The following is a 16,942-nucleotide window of genomic DNA, read 5'->3' as shown; positions in this document are numbered from 1 at the left end:
GCCTATGAATTTTTTGTATCTTAAGTAATTTGGGAGGTAATAATGAAAAAATACAAATGAATTAATACACCACAAATTTATCATTAAGTGCTTGTCAGCTGATGATATTTGTACATGGGATATGTACCTTTTTTATAACCGTGCTGTAAGTATATATTGACAATTAACTCTATTTTGTTCTTTCCTGCAGCAACTGGTGTTTGACATGTATTATTATTACATAATGGAGTTGTCGTTCTACTGGTCACTGATGTTTTCACAGTTTACCGACATTAAAAGAAAGGTAAGCACCTGCCAGCCGATTTGAGTTGAGTTTGAACCATTAGGGTAGTTTCGATCTGAAGTAGCCTGTAATTGCAGCTAATTGTAAATACTGTCCCCATTGCAAACTAGTCTAATTTAAACTACATATTAAGAGAACCACAGTCCAATAACTCATTGTGTTCTGTTAATTAACTTGTTTAAATAAAGCTGATGGTGGTGTTATATTCCTTTACAAAAGTTATTTTAATAACCCTATTTGGATTTGGTGCAAAGCAAATTGAGACTCTGTCAGTGGGCCTGAAGTAAGGTTGCCTTCCAAGATTTCTCTACTTAAAATCTACTTTTAAACCGAGTACTGGTTCTTTTTTTTTTAAATACATGGCCCTTTCATTGAGTAAGCTGACTTGATGTGCTATATTCTTCAGGAATAGCTCTAGCACAATTGGAGCAAGTTGAATGTGACAAAGTTGGGGGATTTTTTTTTTAAAAAACCTTGCTCTTGACTGTATTATAGCTACCTACTTAAATACTGTTTAATGTTTTTCTTGTTCTTTAGCACTGAGGCCCCTGACCAAGAATTTTTTTAATAATCAATATAATGCAATCAATGTCAACAGCATATAGTAGACTGTATGCGATATACAGTATAGGCCCTTCAGCCCATTGAGTCTGTGCCTGTCAAAAACAAGCACCTTAACTGTTCGAATGCCATTTTCCAGCAATTAGCCTTGTATATCTTGGCATCACCAGTGTACGGCTAAATACTGCTTAAATGTTATGAGGGTTTCTACCTCGACCACCTTTTTTGGTGAAACAACTTTTCTCTCCTCTCATCCCCACGAAACCTCCTGTCCCAGACCTTTAAAATCTCCAGTCCAGGCATCATTCTGGTGAATCTCCTCTGCACCCTCTAATAATGTAGATTCCAGAACAGCACGGCAACACTCTATATATTTGCTTCTGTGGAACTTCATTTTAATTGAACTGAAGCCTCAAATCTTTTGTTCATCAAAAATGCCCAACAAGTTTGTTTTTTACTCTTGAGTTTAACCTATGACTCAGAGTCTTACAAATCAGGACACCCATTATAGAAGGTTAGGGTGTATGGAATTAGGCTGAGCATTGAAATCTTGATTAAAATGCTTTATTGGGGAAACTTTGAATTTCAAAGCAATGTTTAAGTGGCTGGAAGTGGATAATGGTGTGCTGCAAGGTTTTAGTTTTGACCACTTCTGTTTACTATTGTATCAGTAACGTTGAGATGAACCTTTTTTGAAATGATGTCAAAATTTGCAAATGATATAGAATCAGGAGATAATGCCAAAGGGAGAAGGTTTTGGGGGAAAAGCAAAAAGAACTGGGAAACTTCTAAGAAAATTCAGCCTCCAAAAGTCCTTTACGAATCTTAGAACACGAAAGGACATGAATCCAGATCCTGTTCCTGCTTGCCTGCCCTCTCTGATGGATAGATCACAATCCAGTGATTGTTGAACTAGTGAAGGAAATGGGTTTTAGAGAGGCTTGTTTAAAGTAAGTACTTAACAACTTTGCTCTGGAATAGTGTCTTGTGACCAGTCTGCTGTATATCATATGCATCTAATATTTGAATAAATTAATTATCTTATCCAAGATTGAATTTGTGTGCAAATGAAATTATCTCTGCTTTGAAATCACAAGTGTAACTTCTATGTTTTCTTTTGCTCCAAGTTTGTTATGCTTTTGAAAAGTACCCTAGTGTCTTTAGCATTCAATTAGTGCTAGTTCCTGCCAAACAAACTTTGGTTTTATGTGCTGCTGCAGGCTAACTTAAATCTGCTTTATTTGTTTAAAAAAATGCATCGATCTCTACTACAGTGTGGTCTGCATCTAGAAGCTGATCAGTTTTTAACACTTGTCATTTTTTTTAGTTTTGGAAGTCCTGTTTCTGCTATTTTCCCAGGATGTTCTAGGTTTGTTGAGTTTTTTGGCTTGTTTGGGGGGCTTTTGGATATTGATATTGACATCTATTCCACACCGTCTGGGTCCTTGCAGATGACATGGGCCTCCTTTTTTTTTTAGCCTTAAATCTCGCCTTCAGCTCTTTACCCCTCCCACCCCTGACTTCATGTCTGAATGAGTTAGCCTGTTTCCTACTTTGGCCCTCTCCATGGGTGATATATTGTATTTGGAGTTCATATGGGACTCCTTGTCCTCCAGGGTATAGGATAAAGTACTGAGTGAGGTGCAGTCCTGCCAGTTGCAGTTTATGAAGTCTGGAATTTTGCAGTATGGGTTGTTGAAATCTGGCTAATCCTCAAAATTGGAATATCTGGCCTGTGGTAATCCAACTAATTAACTGCCCACTGCTGTTGATTTGAGGGAGTTCCCAAAGTTGCTGCTGTTTTTGAAGAGGTGTTGGACAGACATGTGGTATTTCTGATTTGAGGAGGAAGAATTAGTATTTTTTTTAAACCCCTGAAACTACTGAGGCTGTCTTTCCTCACCTCTTGCCATAGAGCCCGACAGGAGGGAAGATGATGGAAAAACGCTTGCGAAAGCCACTTTCCTTACTCTGGAGCAGAATCAAAACTTTTCAAAACCACATCTTCCTTTTTTTTTCTTTATTTTTTAAGATCTTAAAAAAGAAAGGTTATCATGTAGGGGAGCCCAAAGAGGCAAAAGGTATATTGCTTTAATTAGAGTGTTGGTTGCCAATTTTCTTAAATTGAGTTTCTGAGACAAGTTCATTTTGTATAGTCTTTAAGCTCACTTAAAAATACTGGTCAGATTGGATTTCTTGCAGGGGGAGGAAGTATGCATTGTTTTGGATTTGTTTTAGAAACTGCTGACAAACTCTTAGCATCTTCAGCTTCTGCCTAATAAACGTCAATTAAAATTGGAGAGAAAAACCCCTTTTGTCACAGGTGCAATGTGGCTGGTTGCATTCAGCTTCCTGCTATTTGTCTTGTGTCCATTGTGCACCACCATTTGTGCAGTCTGCTGCCAGTTGATGCTGACTGATTGATTCTTTCATCTGTGGTTGACTGGATTGCTTGCTTTTGTTTTCTTTATCACCAGCATTTTTCCATTTCTCTCCATTCACTACTTCTAACTGTGGCTGTCTGTGCTGAGTTCTGTGACTGACAGCTGATGTAGGAGCCAGTATTTCTACTGCTTTGTATATAAGCTTTGTCCTGCATTCTATGCACTCACTTTTTTCTCCTTTTTTAGCCTTTGTGCTTAATTGGCATTCTCTCTTTTAATAGTAATCCAAGGGTCTCTCTAACTGTGAGACGGTTGGATTTCTTATTCATGTTAGCCATTTAGAAGCTGAAACTAAACATTGAGTTGGCAGTGGCCATCTCGGCTGCTTCAAGTTGGACTGAAGGACATTCATACTAGTGTCTGCGTTTTCTCAAATCCATGTGCCAAAAATACTTGGACCATGGTCCATTGGCTGTAATCATTTAGTGGCAGATTGAGTTTCTGCTTGTGATTTTGCCCACATGATTTGTTTCAGTTCATAATATTGCCATCAGTGGGGAGCATCAAATAGAAGTTAAACACTAGCTCTCCGGAATATAACCCCCCACCAAACCCCGACTCTGCAGCACTGTCTGGAAGACCCTAGGTTAACTCTCTACTTCACCCACCGCTTATTCTGATAATGAATCATCATCGTTGTAGCTTGATTAAAAACTGAAGACCCTGAAGAAGGCTGTCTACACCCACATCTATAAGTACACCTTCTATTGTAGTGGCAGTCTGTTGGATTTGATCTGTATTAAATAGGAGGTCACAAACATAAACACACATCCATGTAGAGCAACAAAAGAAGCCAGAATTAAGAGAAATACAAATCTTACATAAATCTGAAATGACTTGAATTATTTTGGTTTCTGATTTTTGTCTGGCTGATGGTGATTTGCTGTCTTTTGAATTGAAACTTCAAATGCTCTCACCTGAAGCAGACTTGATTCCAGACAAGATGTTGATGATCTGTTTCTTAATTGTTGACTTGGAGAGGAACAGCAAACAGGAGTCATAGCCCGAGGTTGTGAAGAAACTGTGTGGCTGTGCAATGACGACATGGGTTACTATCGTGGGAATAATGCCCCTGGTATTTATAGGGAGGTGCATTAGGGAAGAGAATTAATCAGAAATCTGGATTAAAAATACCTTCAACAACACCGTTTTATGAAATTGTATTGCCTGCTAGTTTAGTGGATGTATTAACCTATAAGGATTGTAATGTAGGTTTCTGGTTCAGACATTGCTTCTAAACTGGAAGAAAGTGAGGACTGCAGATGCTGGAGATCAGAGCTGAAAAATGTGTTGCTGGAAAAGTGCAGCAGGTCAGGCAGCATCCAAGGAGCAGGAGAATCGATGTTTCGGGCATAAGCCCTCCTTGAGGAATGAGGAAGGTGTGCTAAGCATGCTAAGATAAAAGGTAGGGAGGAGGGCGTTGGGAATGTGAAAGGTGGAAGGAGGTTAAGGTGAGGCTCTTAGGCCGGAGAGGCCGAGAAAAAGATTGTAGGTCTAGAAGGCGGTGCTGAGTTTGAGGGTTGGGACTGAGATAAGGTGGGGGGGAAAGGAAATGAGGAATTTGGAAAAATTTGCATTCATCCCTTGTGGTTGGAGGGTTCCTAGGTGGAAGATGAGGTGCTCTTCCTCCAGGCGTCGTGTTGCCATGGTCTGGTGATGGAGGAGGTCAAGGACCTGCATGTCCTTGATGGACTGGGAGGGGGAGTTGAAGTGTTCAGCCATGGGGCAGTTGGGTTGATTTGGTGCGGATGTCTCAAAGGTGTTCTCTGAAACGTTCTGCAAGTAGGCGGCCTGTCTCCCCAATATAGAGGAGGCCACATCGGGTGCAGCGGATGCAGTAGATGATGTGTGGAGGTGCAGGTGAATTTGTGACAGATATGGAAGGATTCCTTGGAGGGAAGTAAGGGGGGAGGAGTTGGGTGCAAGTTTTGCATTTCTTGCGGTTGCAGGGGAAGGTGCTGGGAGTGGAGGTTGGGTTGGTGGGGGGTGTGGACCTGAGGCGGGAGTCGCGGGGGGAGTGATCTTTCCGGAACGCTGTTAGGGGAAGGGAGTGAAATATATCCTTGGAGGTGGCGGAAATGATGGCGGATGATATGATGTATCTGGAGGTTGGTGGGATGGTAGGTGTGGACCAGTGGGGTTCTGTCCTAGTGGCGATTGAAGGGGCAGGGTTCAAGGCCGGAGGAGCGGGAAGTGGAGGAGATGCGGTGGAGAGCATCGTCAACCACATCTGAGGGAAAATTGCAGTCTTTGAAGAAGGAGGCCATCTGGGTTGTTCGGTATTGGAATTGGTTCTCCTGGGAACAGATGTGGCGGAGGCGAAGGAATTGGGAATATGGGATGGCGTTTTTACAGGGGGCAGGGTGGGAGGAGGTGTAGTCTAGGTAGCTGTGGGAGTCGGTCGGTTTGTAGTAAATGTCCGTGTTGGGTCGGTCACCTGAGATAGAAATGGAGAGGTCTAGGAAGGGGAGGGAGGAGTCTGAGATGGTCCAGGGAACTTTGAGGTCGGGGTGGAAGGTGTTAGTAAAGTGGATGAACTGAACTGTTCAACCTTAATTTTAAATGGATTAGCACCTCTGCTAAAACAGACTGAGGAATTTTGGATGCACACCTCTTACATTAGTAAACCACAGTACAAAATCAGAGACTCTAAACTGGACCCAAGATGACAAAAATACACACCTGAGAAAGCAGCCTTTAGTCTTTTCTTGAGTACTCGTTTTATTTATATGCCAAGAGAATTATTTTGCTGTCTCTCAGCCCTCCAGTTCTTCACATCATGATTTTTGTTATGCGACTAGATGACAGTAGTTCTGAGAGTAAACTTGACTTTTTTTGTTAGAGAAAGTGCAAGCAGTTTTAATTAGTATGGTATGTTGCCTCCTGGGTGCTAAGGTCAGATGTCTCTGATCGAGTCTACAGGATTCTTAAGAGGGAGAGCAGCCAGAAGTCATGGTACACGCTGGTAGTAACGACAGAGGTAGGGAAAGGGATAAGGACATGCAAAAATAGGGAATTAGAATGGAAGCTAGAAGGCAGAACAAGCAGAGTAGGAGCCGCCTCCTCCTCCTCCTCCTCCTCCTCCTCCTCCTCCTCCTCCCAGTGCATTCCACGCACCCACCACTGTCTGGTGTAAAGAACCAATTGTGGGCGGCACGGTGGCACAGTGGTTAGCACTGCTGCCTCACAGCGCCTGAGACCCGGGTTCAATTCCCGACTCAGGCGACCGACTGTGTGGAGTTTGCACATTCTCCCCGTGTCTGCGTGGGTTTCCTCCGGGTGCTCCGGTTTCCTCCCACAGTCCAAAGATGTGCGGGGTCAGGTGAATTGGCCATGCTAAATTGCCCATAGTGTTAGGTAAGGGGCAAATGTAGGGGTATGGGTGGGTTGCGCTTCGGAAGGTCGGTGTGGACTTGTTGGGCCGAAGGACCTGTTTCTACACTGTAAGTAATCTAATCTAATCAAAAAAACCTTTGACATCACCCTTCCTCCAATCACCTTTTAAAATTGTGCCCCCTCATGATAGCCACATTGGCCTGGGAAAAACTCTACCTATGCCTCTCATTTTGAACATCTCTATCAAGTCACCTCTCGCCCTCCTTCGCTCCAATGAGAAAAGCCCTAGCTACCTCAACCTTACTACATGCCCTCCAGTCCAGGCAGCATCCTGCTAAATCTCCTATGCACCATCTCCAAAACTTCCACATCCCATCCTCTCCAATAATTTGCCCACCACAGCTGTAAGACTGATTTGGTCTGTAATTCCCATGATTAGAGTGTGGTGCTGGGAAAGCACAGCAGGTCAGGCTGCATCCAAGGAGCAGGAGAGTCGACGTTTTGGACATAAGCCCTTCATCTGGAATGAATGATGAAGGGCTTATTACCGAAACGTCGATTGTCCTGTTCCTTGGATGCTGCCTGACCTGCTGTGCTTTCCCAGCACCACACTCTAATCATGGGAATTACAGACCAAATCAGTCTTACAGCTGTGGTGGGCAAATTATTGGAGAGGATGGGATGTGGAAGTTTTGGAGATGGTGCATAGGAGATTTAGCAGGATGCTGCCTGGACTGGAGGGCATGTAGTAAGGTTGAGGTAGCTAGGGCTTTTCTCATTGGAGCGAAGGAGGGCGAGAGGTGACTTGATAGAGATGTTCAAAATGAGAGGCATAGGTAGAGTTTTTCCCAGGCAAATGTGGCTATCATGAGGGGGCACAATTTTAAGGGTGATGTCAAAGGTTGGTTCTTTACACCAGACAGTGGTGGGTGCGTGGAATGCACTGCCAGCAGTTGTAGTGGAGACAGGTACATCAGGGATATTTAAGCAACGCTGGGATAGGCACATGGTAGATAGTAAAATGAAGGGTATGTAGGTTAGTCTGATCTTTTCGAGTAGGATAAAAGATTGGCACAACATCGAGGGCCGAAGGGCCTGTATCGTGCTTTACTGTTACATGTTCCAATGCTGTAACTGTTCTTCGCCAAACTATTCACTCTTAGAGCCTTGTAATGTTAACTGCACGCTGCTATTGTCATTCATTTGAATTTTAAAATGTACCTATTTACTTTTTTTAAAAAAAGACCAAATTTAAATGTGTAATTAAATGGGTTTTGTCATGTGCATTTTTAAAAAAAGCCCCTGAAAGCTGAACATGAAGACAAAGCTTATTGTAGATTCAATTCCAGTCTGGGACAGCTAAGGGTAATCGAGGAGAACTGCACTTTATGATTTAGTTTGATTACTTGTTCAAAATAGTGCGGAATTCACACCGAAAAGGATGGCACTTTACAGCAGGTCATCTGTGGAGATAGTGGAAGCTCATTGTTTTGATTCCATGTTAACTGGCTGTTAGACTCCATTGACACAGAAGTGGCCATGAGGTGAAATGAATTGATCTGGAGTTTTAAGTTGAAAGTGTTGCGATTTTAAACTAGAGATGATAGAAATGTCTGATCTTCGACACTGTAAATGTAACACATCATCTTCATTGTCTGTTTGCTTGCACACACTCTCACCACTGTTGAAGTGAATCAAGTTGCTCTAGAACCCTATGTAATCCACATGGTTTGTCCTGGAATAAATTGTGGGAACAACCCATTACTGTCTGAATCTGGTTTGTTTACTGTGTGTTGCAACTCTCTGCCAAATAGAACCACTTAGTCAGCTGGTTGCAGACTTCAGTCCATAACCAGTCACCAGTGCAGTACGAGCCCTAGATGACGCTGAACTCTGTACACTGGGTTATATCTATCTGCTAACTGTGATCTGGCTGAAATCTAAAAACCATTTAACGTGGAGAAACTTGAGCATGTCTTCCTCTCCTACCTTCTCCATGACTTTATGCATCAGTACACTATACCAGAGAGTCCAGTTGCGGCAGTGTCCAGCAGTTTGTGCACAAAATTCTGAGTTGCTTAATAATTTGATGCTCCCCTTTTTTGTTTTGCAGGACTTTCTTATTATGTTTCTCCATCACCTTGCGACAGTTGGATTAATCACCTTCTCTTATTCCAACAACATGGTGCGAGTTGGAACACTCGTCATGTGCCTTCATGATGCATCTGATTTCTTTTTAGAGGTGAGACTATTCAGTTGCATTGTGAGGCACTTTGATTTGGTGATTTAGTCCTGGGTAATCTCAATTCTCAATTATTCTGGCTTTAATACCTTCTTGGACCAACAACACTTGGTTCTTAAGTTTTTACCACAGTAGTCTGTGAGCAGTTTTAACCAAGAGTGCAGAAGCAAAACAAATTTGTTGTGATTAATGTGTCTGTATTATACCAAAAAAAAACCTAGTCTCATAGAGCCAGGCAAACAGGTAGATACAGAGACACCGGACATAAAACTATATACAGAGGACCCTCAATTATCCGGCATTCGATATCCTAAATATCAGATTATCTGGCAAGGTCCCGATGCCAGATAACATAGTTTAGCCAAGCATTTGATTATCCAGAATTCGATTTAACGGAATGAAATATTCCCTGCCAGTGTTCTACGGATAATCGAGGTTCCTATGTATCAGTTATCAAGAAAAAGCCTCTGAAGATGTAGTTCTAAGGCTGGGATCTCATTTCATGATTCAGATAATGGTTATAAATTGCTTGACCTTTACTCATGCAGTTTATGGCCATAAAATTGCACAAGAATTGTAACCCAAGCTTTATCCACTTTAAAGCCCCTCCACTGTCTCCTTTTCTAATATTAATAGCACATTGTTTGTGTGTTGACTGTTCATAACAGGACCATCTAATTTGCAGGGAGTTTGGACTTTTTTATTATCTTACACAGCAGGATTTGATTTAAAGTTTCCACCCACCTAGTGTTTGCTGAGGCTTACTTACTGTAAGTGCCAAAATTGATTTAACTCTTAACTGTTTAAAGAATGTATGACCCTTGTTCCCTAAGATTTCAACCCCAGTGAATCATCACTGTTCAATCATCCTGAGAATCGGGGTGGGAGGTCAGCTCTGCAAGTAGGGCGTTTGCTCCGTGCCTTTGCGGTGATGTGGCTGAGACTTAGAATTCACTGTGTGGTTTAGCAAAATACCGATTGGCAGAGCCTGTTTGAAATAGTGCACTGTTTCTGATGATCCCTTCTATGCGTCACATGGTGCTGGGGAATGAGACTGCCAATTACCAAGCATCTGGTGCCCAACATAAAGTATTCTCTCAACCAGGTCAGCTGCAGAATAAGGGTCCCTCTAATCTTAGTCCTTTTGGCTCTGTGCCCTTGAGTTGAAGTTGTAAGTTTGAAATCCTCCTTTTATTTGTTTCCATTGTAAGTCCTAAATAGGAGGAGTATGCTAGTTCCATTCCGCTTTCACCAACCCACCTAACTGCCCATAACTGCATGCAATTTGACAATATCCAATACATTTGCTGCTCTGGAGAGTGTAAATTTCACATAGGAAATGTTTTGGACATTGAGGTTAAGATACTGTACCTTGAGGCAGAGCCGAGGGAACTTTATTGTTGATAATTGTTAATTAAGACCTGATGTTATGCACTGGATACTTCTTTCTCCAGCACTTCAAACTTCAACAATACTATAGTGAAAGAAAAATTAGCTCAGGAGGTTAAACAACACACACATCAGCAAGCACTGGAATTCTTCCCAAGATAGTCATTATTGGCTGAGTTACCAACAGAAATCCGATTGCTTTAGAGTAATCCTGCTCTGGCACAGCTCTTTACGCAGAGATGAAAACTCGGCCAGAGGTTGTGCCTAGTTAGAATCCAAAGTAAAGAAACTACACCTTTTCAGTAACAGTGATAAGAAGTACTTGCATTTACATAGTGCCTTTTCATACTATAAAATGTTTTCTTCACTTTTGCTTGCTCTGTCTTACGTCCTCTCTCTGTCTGCCTCTCTCCTGAACGATAAGTGGATAAATCCCCAGGACCTGATTAGGTATACCCTAGCATTCTGTGGGAAGCTAGGGAAGTGATTGCTGGGCCCCTTGCTGAGATATTTGTATCATCAATCGTCACAGGTGAGGTGCTGGAAGACTGGAGGTTGGCTAACGTAGTGCTGCTGTTTTAAAAAGGGTGGTAAGGAAAAGCCAGGGAACTATAGACCAGTGAGCCTGACATTAGTGCTGGGGAAGTTGGGGGATCCTGAGGGTCAGGATGTACATGTATTTGGAAAGGCAAGGACTGATTAGGGATAGTCAACATGGCTTTGTCCGTGGGAAATCATGCCTCATGAACCTGATCAGTTTTTTTTAAGTAATGAAGAGCGTTGAGGGCAGAGCAGTGGACATGATCTATATGGACTTCAGTAAGGTGTTCAACCAGGGTCCCCATGGGAGACTGGAGGGGGGAGGGTTTGCTTTTCAGACTGGAGGCCTGTGATCCGTGGTACTTTTTTGTCATTTGATATAAATGACTTGCATGTGAACATAGGAGGTATAGTTCGTAAGTTTTTGCAGATGACACCAAAATTGGAGGTGTAGTGGACAGCGAAGAAGGTTACTGCAGAGTACAACTGGATCTTTATCAGGTAGGCCAATGGACTGAGAAGTGGCAGATAGAGTTAATTTAAATAAATGTGAGGTGCTGCTTTTTGGAGAAGCAAATCAGGGCAGGACTTATACACTTAATGGTAAGGTCCTTGGGAGTGTTGCTGAACAAAGAGACCTTGGAGTGCAGGTTCATAGCTCCTTGAAAGTGGAGTCGCAGGTAGATAGGATAGTGAAGAAGGCATTTGGTATGTTTTTTGTTATTGGACAGAGCATTGGGTGTAGTGGTCATGTGGCTGTATAGGACATTTGGTTAGGTCACTTTTGGAATATTGCGTGTCGGAAGGATATTATGAAACTTGAAAAGATTCAGGAAAGATTTACATTGATGTTGCCAGGGCTGAAGGATTTTAAATACAGGGAGAGGCTGAATAGGCTGGGCTGTTATCCCTGGAGCATCAGAGGCTGAGGGGTGACCTTGTAGAAGTTTATAAAATCATGAGGGGCATGGATAGGATAAATAGACAAGGTATTTTTCCTGGGGTCAGGGAGTCCAGAACTCGAGGGCATAGGTTTATGGTTAGAGGGGAAAGATATAAGAGACCTAAGGGGCAACTCTTTCATGTAGAGGTGTGTGTGTGTGTGTGTGTGTGTGTGTGTAATGAGCTGCCAGAGGAAGTGGCAGAGGCTGGTACAATTACAACATTTAAAAGGCATTTGGATGGGTATGTGAATAGGAATGGTTTGGAGGGATATGGGCCAAGTGCTGGTAGGTGGGACTAGATTGGGTTAGGACATCTGGTTGACATGCACGAGTTGGACTCAGGGTCTGTTTCCATGCTGTACGTATCTGACTCTATAGTTGATGGTATTTAAAGCAGATTGTTTCACTCTCGGATTCTCTCTCCTCTTCTACTCCCCTATGTTATCCTACTTTTCAATGCTCTTATGAAATAGAGTTCAGAGGGTTAATTAATGCAGAGCTCTATTACAATCTAAGGTTTTACGTTAATTGCTAGTGTACCAAGTGTGACGTTTTTCAACAGTTGGAGAAACTGGATTGATTTTTCATTTTAAGTTTTCTGAGAGCCTTAATTTCACTTCTCTTTCCACATGCTCTATTTGCTTATAGCTATTTTGCTGTTTTCCCTTGCAGGCTGCTAAATTAGCAAATTATGCCAAGTATCAAAGACTTTGTGACTCATTATTTGTGATATTTGGTTTTGTCTTCGTCTCGAGTAGGCTTGGCATTTACCCATTCTGGTGAGTAAAAGCCACATTTGGCTATTTAATGTATTGGGACCCATGTGCGATTGGGGCTTTGAGATTTTCTGCTCTTTTACATTTACATTTGACTTGCAAGCAAGATGTTGCTGAGGCTGTATGTTGGTAAATTTGTGTATTTTCAAAATCGCAAGCAGGCTGAACAGAGTGGATAGGCAAAAGCTGGTCCTGCTCATAAAAGAAAAGTGAATGGGAGGGCATACATTTAAAGTAATTAAGCAAGGGTGATGCGCGAAAAAACTTTCACCCAGTGAGCAGTTATGGTATGGAATTAGTGAGTTTTGAGAAGATTTGTAGGTCCGGTTGAGGTTTTGGATGTAGGTTTGCTCACTGAGCTGGAAGGTTCATTTCCAGACGTTTTGTTATCCTACTAGGTAACACCTTCAGTGGGCCTCAGGCGAAGCAATGCTGAAAATTCCTGCTTTCTATTTATATGTTTGGGTTTCTTTGGGTTGGTGATGTCATTTCCTGTGGTGAAGTCACTTCCTGTTCCTTTTCCTCAGGGGGTGGTAGATGGGGTCTAACTTGATGTGTTTGTTGATAGAGTTCCAGTTGGAATGCCATGAATTCTCACGTGTGTCTTTATTTGGCTTGTCCTAGGATGATGTGTTGTCCCCGTTTGGAATGCATGGCCTGAAAATGTGGTGGAAACGGGTTTAATTGAGGCATTCAAGAGAACATTGAATGATTACCTGAACCTCAATGGTGTGCAGGGATGTGGAGAAAAGGCAGGAGATTGCACCAGTTCACTTACCTAGTGCCAGGCACAGTAGGCTGAATAGTCGCCTCCTGCATCGTAACAGTTCTGTGTTGTTCCCTTTATGGGTAGCTGACAGGAAATTTTCAACATCTTTACATTCCAGGATTTCCAAAACACATTCAGATTTTTGCATAGACAGCATTTTGCCTGGGACCACAGCAAGAGGAGGAGTGGAGAATACTTAAACTATGTACTCATCTTGTGAAATAGTCCAGTAAAGATGTTGGGGCATGTGGGCGAGAGTTTTTGCTATTCTACTCATATGTTTGGGATGCAATCCATCTGTTGGGAGAATGATGCTAGGGCCTTCTCTCCACCATGGAAGCAATTTCACTTTTTCCCCTCGCCTTCAAGAATTTTGGCCCGCTTTAATCCTTGATAAAACAAGGGAGCAAAGAGACAGGAGTAAATCTTTTTTTTGATTTTGAAGTGAATCTTCATAATTACTCCAGTTATTTTGCAGCAGCACTCCTCTTCCAAGAGAAAATAAGTCTCTCAAATCAACACCTCCACTCCTGAGTCGATTATAATTGACATAAGTCCTAAGGAGATAGTGAATTAGGAGTAGGAGAAGGTAATTCAGCCATTTCACATGATCATGGCTGATCTCAACCTGGTCTCGACTCCACTTTCCTACCTGCTCCCCATAGCCCTTTATCCTGCTCTTCATCAGAGATGTATCTATTTACTACTTGAATCGGTTGATGGATTGGGGCAGTGAGCTCCACAAATTCACAACCCTCCGAGTAGTAGTTTCTCCACATGTCAAATTTTGAACCTACCTCCTCTGTCTCCTTGTTTGAGACTGCCCAACAAGGAGCAACATCTGTTCATTGTCTGCCTTATCAATCCCCTTTAGCATTTTAAATACCTCAATCAGATTCCCCCTGCCCCTGCACCTCATTTTTCTGAACTCCAGTGAGTAGAAGTCCAAGCAATTCAACTGTTCCTTGTACAACAACCCTTTCATCCTTGGAATCAACCTGGTGAACCATCTCTGAGCTGCCCCCAGTGCCATCACATCCTCCAAGTAAGGAAATCCATTCAAAATGGAGAACGGTGACCAATTGTGTTCCACAGGGATCTGTGCTGGGACCACTGTTTGTGATATAGGGTGTAGGTTTGCTCGCTGAGCTGTAGGTTTGATATCCAGACGTTTCATTATCTGGCTAGGTAACATCATCAGTGGCGACCTCCAAGTGAAGCAAAGCTGTTGTCTCCTGCTTTCTATTTATATGTTAACAGGAGACAACAGCTTTGCTTCACTTGGAGGTCACCACTGATGATGTTACCTAGCCAGATAATGAAACGTCTGGATATCAAGCCTACAGCTCAGTGAGCAAACCTACACCCTAAATCTCAACCTGAGCTACAAACCTTCACAAACCTTGTTTGTGATATACACAAGTGATCTGGAGGAAGGTATAAGTGGTCTGATTAACAAGTTTGCAGATGACACTAAGATATTTGAAGTAGCAGATAGTGAAAGGGACTATTCGAGAATGCAGTGGAATATCGATGGATAGATTGGAGAGTTGGGTGGAGAAATGGCAGATGGGAGTTCAATTCTGGAAAATGCGAGATGATGATTTTGGAGAATCCAATTCAAGAGCAAACTATATGGCAATTAGAAAAGCTCTGAGGAAAATTGATGTACAGCGAGATCTGGGTGTTCTGGTCTGTTGTACCCAGAAGGTGGCAATGCAGGTCAATAGAGTGGTCAAAAGGCATATGGTGTGCTTTCCTTCATCGGACGGGGTATTGAGTACAAGAGTTGGCAGGTCATGTGACAATTGTACAGTTCTGGTCGCCACATTACCTAATGGATGCGGATGCTTTGGGGAGGATGCAGAGGAGGTTAATTGGGATGTTTCCTGGTATGGAGGGTGCTAGCTATGAAGACCGGTTGAGTAGATTAGGATAACTTTCATTAGAAAGACCGGTTGAGGGGAGACCTGATTGAGGTCTACAAAATTGACAGCTATAGACAGGGTGGATAGCAAGAAGCTTTTTCTATCACTTCTCTTTTCCCCCCCCACAGAGTGGGGGACTCTATTATGAGGGGGCACGGTGGCTCAGTAGTTAGCTCTTGCTGCTTCACAGCTCCAGGGGACCCTGGTTCGATTCCAGCCTCAGGTGATTCAAGCAAACTCCACACAGACATTCTCCCAGTGTCTGCGTGAGTTTCCTCCCACAATCCAAAGATGTGCAGGTCAGGTGAATTGGTCGTGCTAAATTGCCCCATAGTGTTCAGGAATGTGATAGGGTAAATGTAGAGTAATAGGCTAGGGGAATGGATTTGGGTGGGATAGTCTCCAGAGGGCTGCTGTGGACTCGTTAGTCCGAAGGGCCTGTTTCCACACTGTAGGGATTCTATTCTATGAAATAATTGGGGTCATGGGATCAAGGTGAGAGGGGAAAAGTTTTTTAAATATAACTTTATTTTTAAAAAAAGAATTTTTTTTTTGTAGATATTTTTATTGAAATTTAACATTTTTGCAAATTTACAAAAATAAACAAAACTCTCAAATACAAACATTGATGTACAATTAAATCATATATACAATAGTCATAATTTAACAAAGAAAAGAGAAAGAAAGAAAACAAAAAAAGAAACGAAAAAAGAAAGAAAAAAAAACTCAACTTTCTACTAATCTAACCTATAACTAACCAGAGTGTATACATAAGTCTCTTACATGCTCGGAATGTATAAACATCAAATATAATAAAACCCGTATTCGCGCAGGATTCCTCTCCCAAGGGGCCCCGGAGCAGCCCGGTCTGAAATCTTCACTAAATAAAAGCCCTTGTTAGGATAGCCGAAATATCTGCATTTATATAATTCAGAAAGGGCTGCCATATTTTATAAAATAATTCAGTCTTTCGGTGCACCATATTTGTGAGGAAGTCAAGGGGGATATATTCCATAATTAATCTGTGCCAATTTGAAAGTCCAGGGGGGCCCTCAGCCACCCAGTTCACCAAAATATTTTTCCTTGCACAGAAAGAGAGAATAGAAAATAGTCTCTTCCCATGCATATCCAGAGATGAGAGGTTCGAAAAGCCCAAAAGGAGAGATACAGGGTCCACCCTAATTTCCGTTCCTAAAATTTCTGTCAGGGTATTTGCCACTTTAGTCCAGTATCTGCGGATTTTCTGACAAGTCCACAGACAATGTACAAGAGTACCCACCTCTATTTTGCATTTGGGACACATTGGAGATGCTTCTGTCTTAAATTTTGCCAGTCGAGCCGGAGCTATATGGGCCCTATGAAGTATCTTTAGTTGGATAGCCTGAGTTCTGTTACAGATAGCAATTCTTCTAGCATTTTCCCAAATGTCATTCCACATATCCTCAGAGATTTCTAGCCCCAAGTCCTGCTCCCATGTTTTAAGCAGGTCATCCATGTCTCCTGAGACTCCATCATGTAGCAAATGGTATATAGTACTAACGGAGGATGCCCCCGCTGGTCGTAAGACATTACGTTCTCTGTCTGATTTATAAAGACTATCTATTAATGTAGTCTTCCTCTGTATATAATCTCGAACTTGGAAGTATCGAAAGAGATCCCCATTAGGTATTCCGAATTTCAGACGCAGCTGCTCAAAGGACATCAGGATCCCATCTTTAAATAGGTCCCCT

At 42.3% G+C, this 16,942-nt stretch overlaps 1 protein-coding gene across 3 annotated transcripts in view; it reads left to right on the top strand.

Moving 5' to 3' along the window:
• Positions 1 to 16,942, top strand: part of cers5 (ceramide synthase 5) — a 126,858-nt gene that overhangs the window by 63,001 nt on the left and 46,915 nt on the right. For all 3 annotated transcript variants that reach the window (XR_009640960.1, XM_060821119.1, XM_060821117.1), the window contains exons 6-8: positions 191 to 283; positions 8,738 to 8,866; positions 12,412 to 12,518. Coding sequence is in view for 2 of the 3 variants with exons in the window: in XM_060821119.1 (XP_060677102.1) it covers positions 191 to 283; positions 8,738 to 8,866; positions 12,412 to 12,518 (329 nt within the window). In the remaining variant the exon portion in view is untranslated. The remainder of the gene's footprint in view (positions 1 to 190; positions 284 to 8,737; positions 8,867 to 12,411; positions 12,519 to 16,942) is intronic.

The sequence above is a fragment of the Hemiscyllium ocellatum genome, chromosome X, assembly GCF_020745735.1.
Source record: "Hemiscyllium ocellatum isolate sHemOce1 chromosome X, sHemOce1.pat.X.cur, whole genome shotgun sequence".
In the NCBI taxonomy this organism is placed as follows: Eukaryota; Metazoa; Chordata; class Chondrichthyes; order Orectolobiformes; family Hemiscylliidae; genus Hemiscyllium; species Hemiscyllium ocellatum.
Note: the sequence above shows the minus strand (reverse complement) of the source record. Positions and strands in the feature narration are given on the sequence as shown.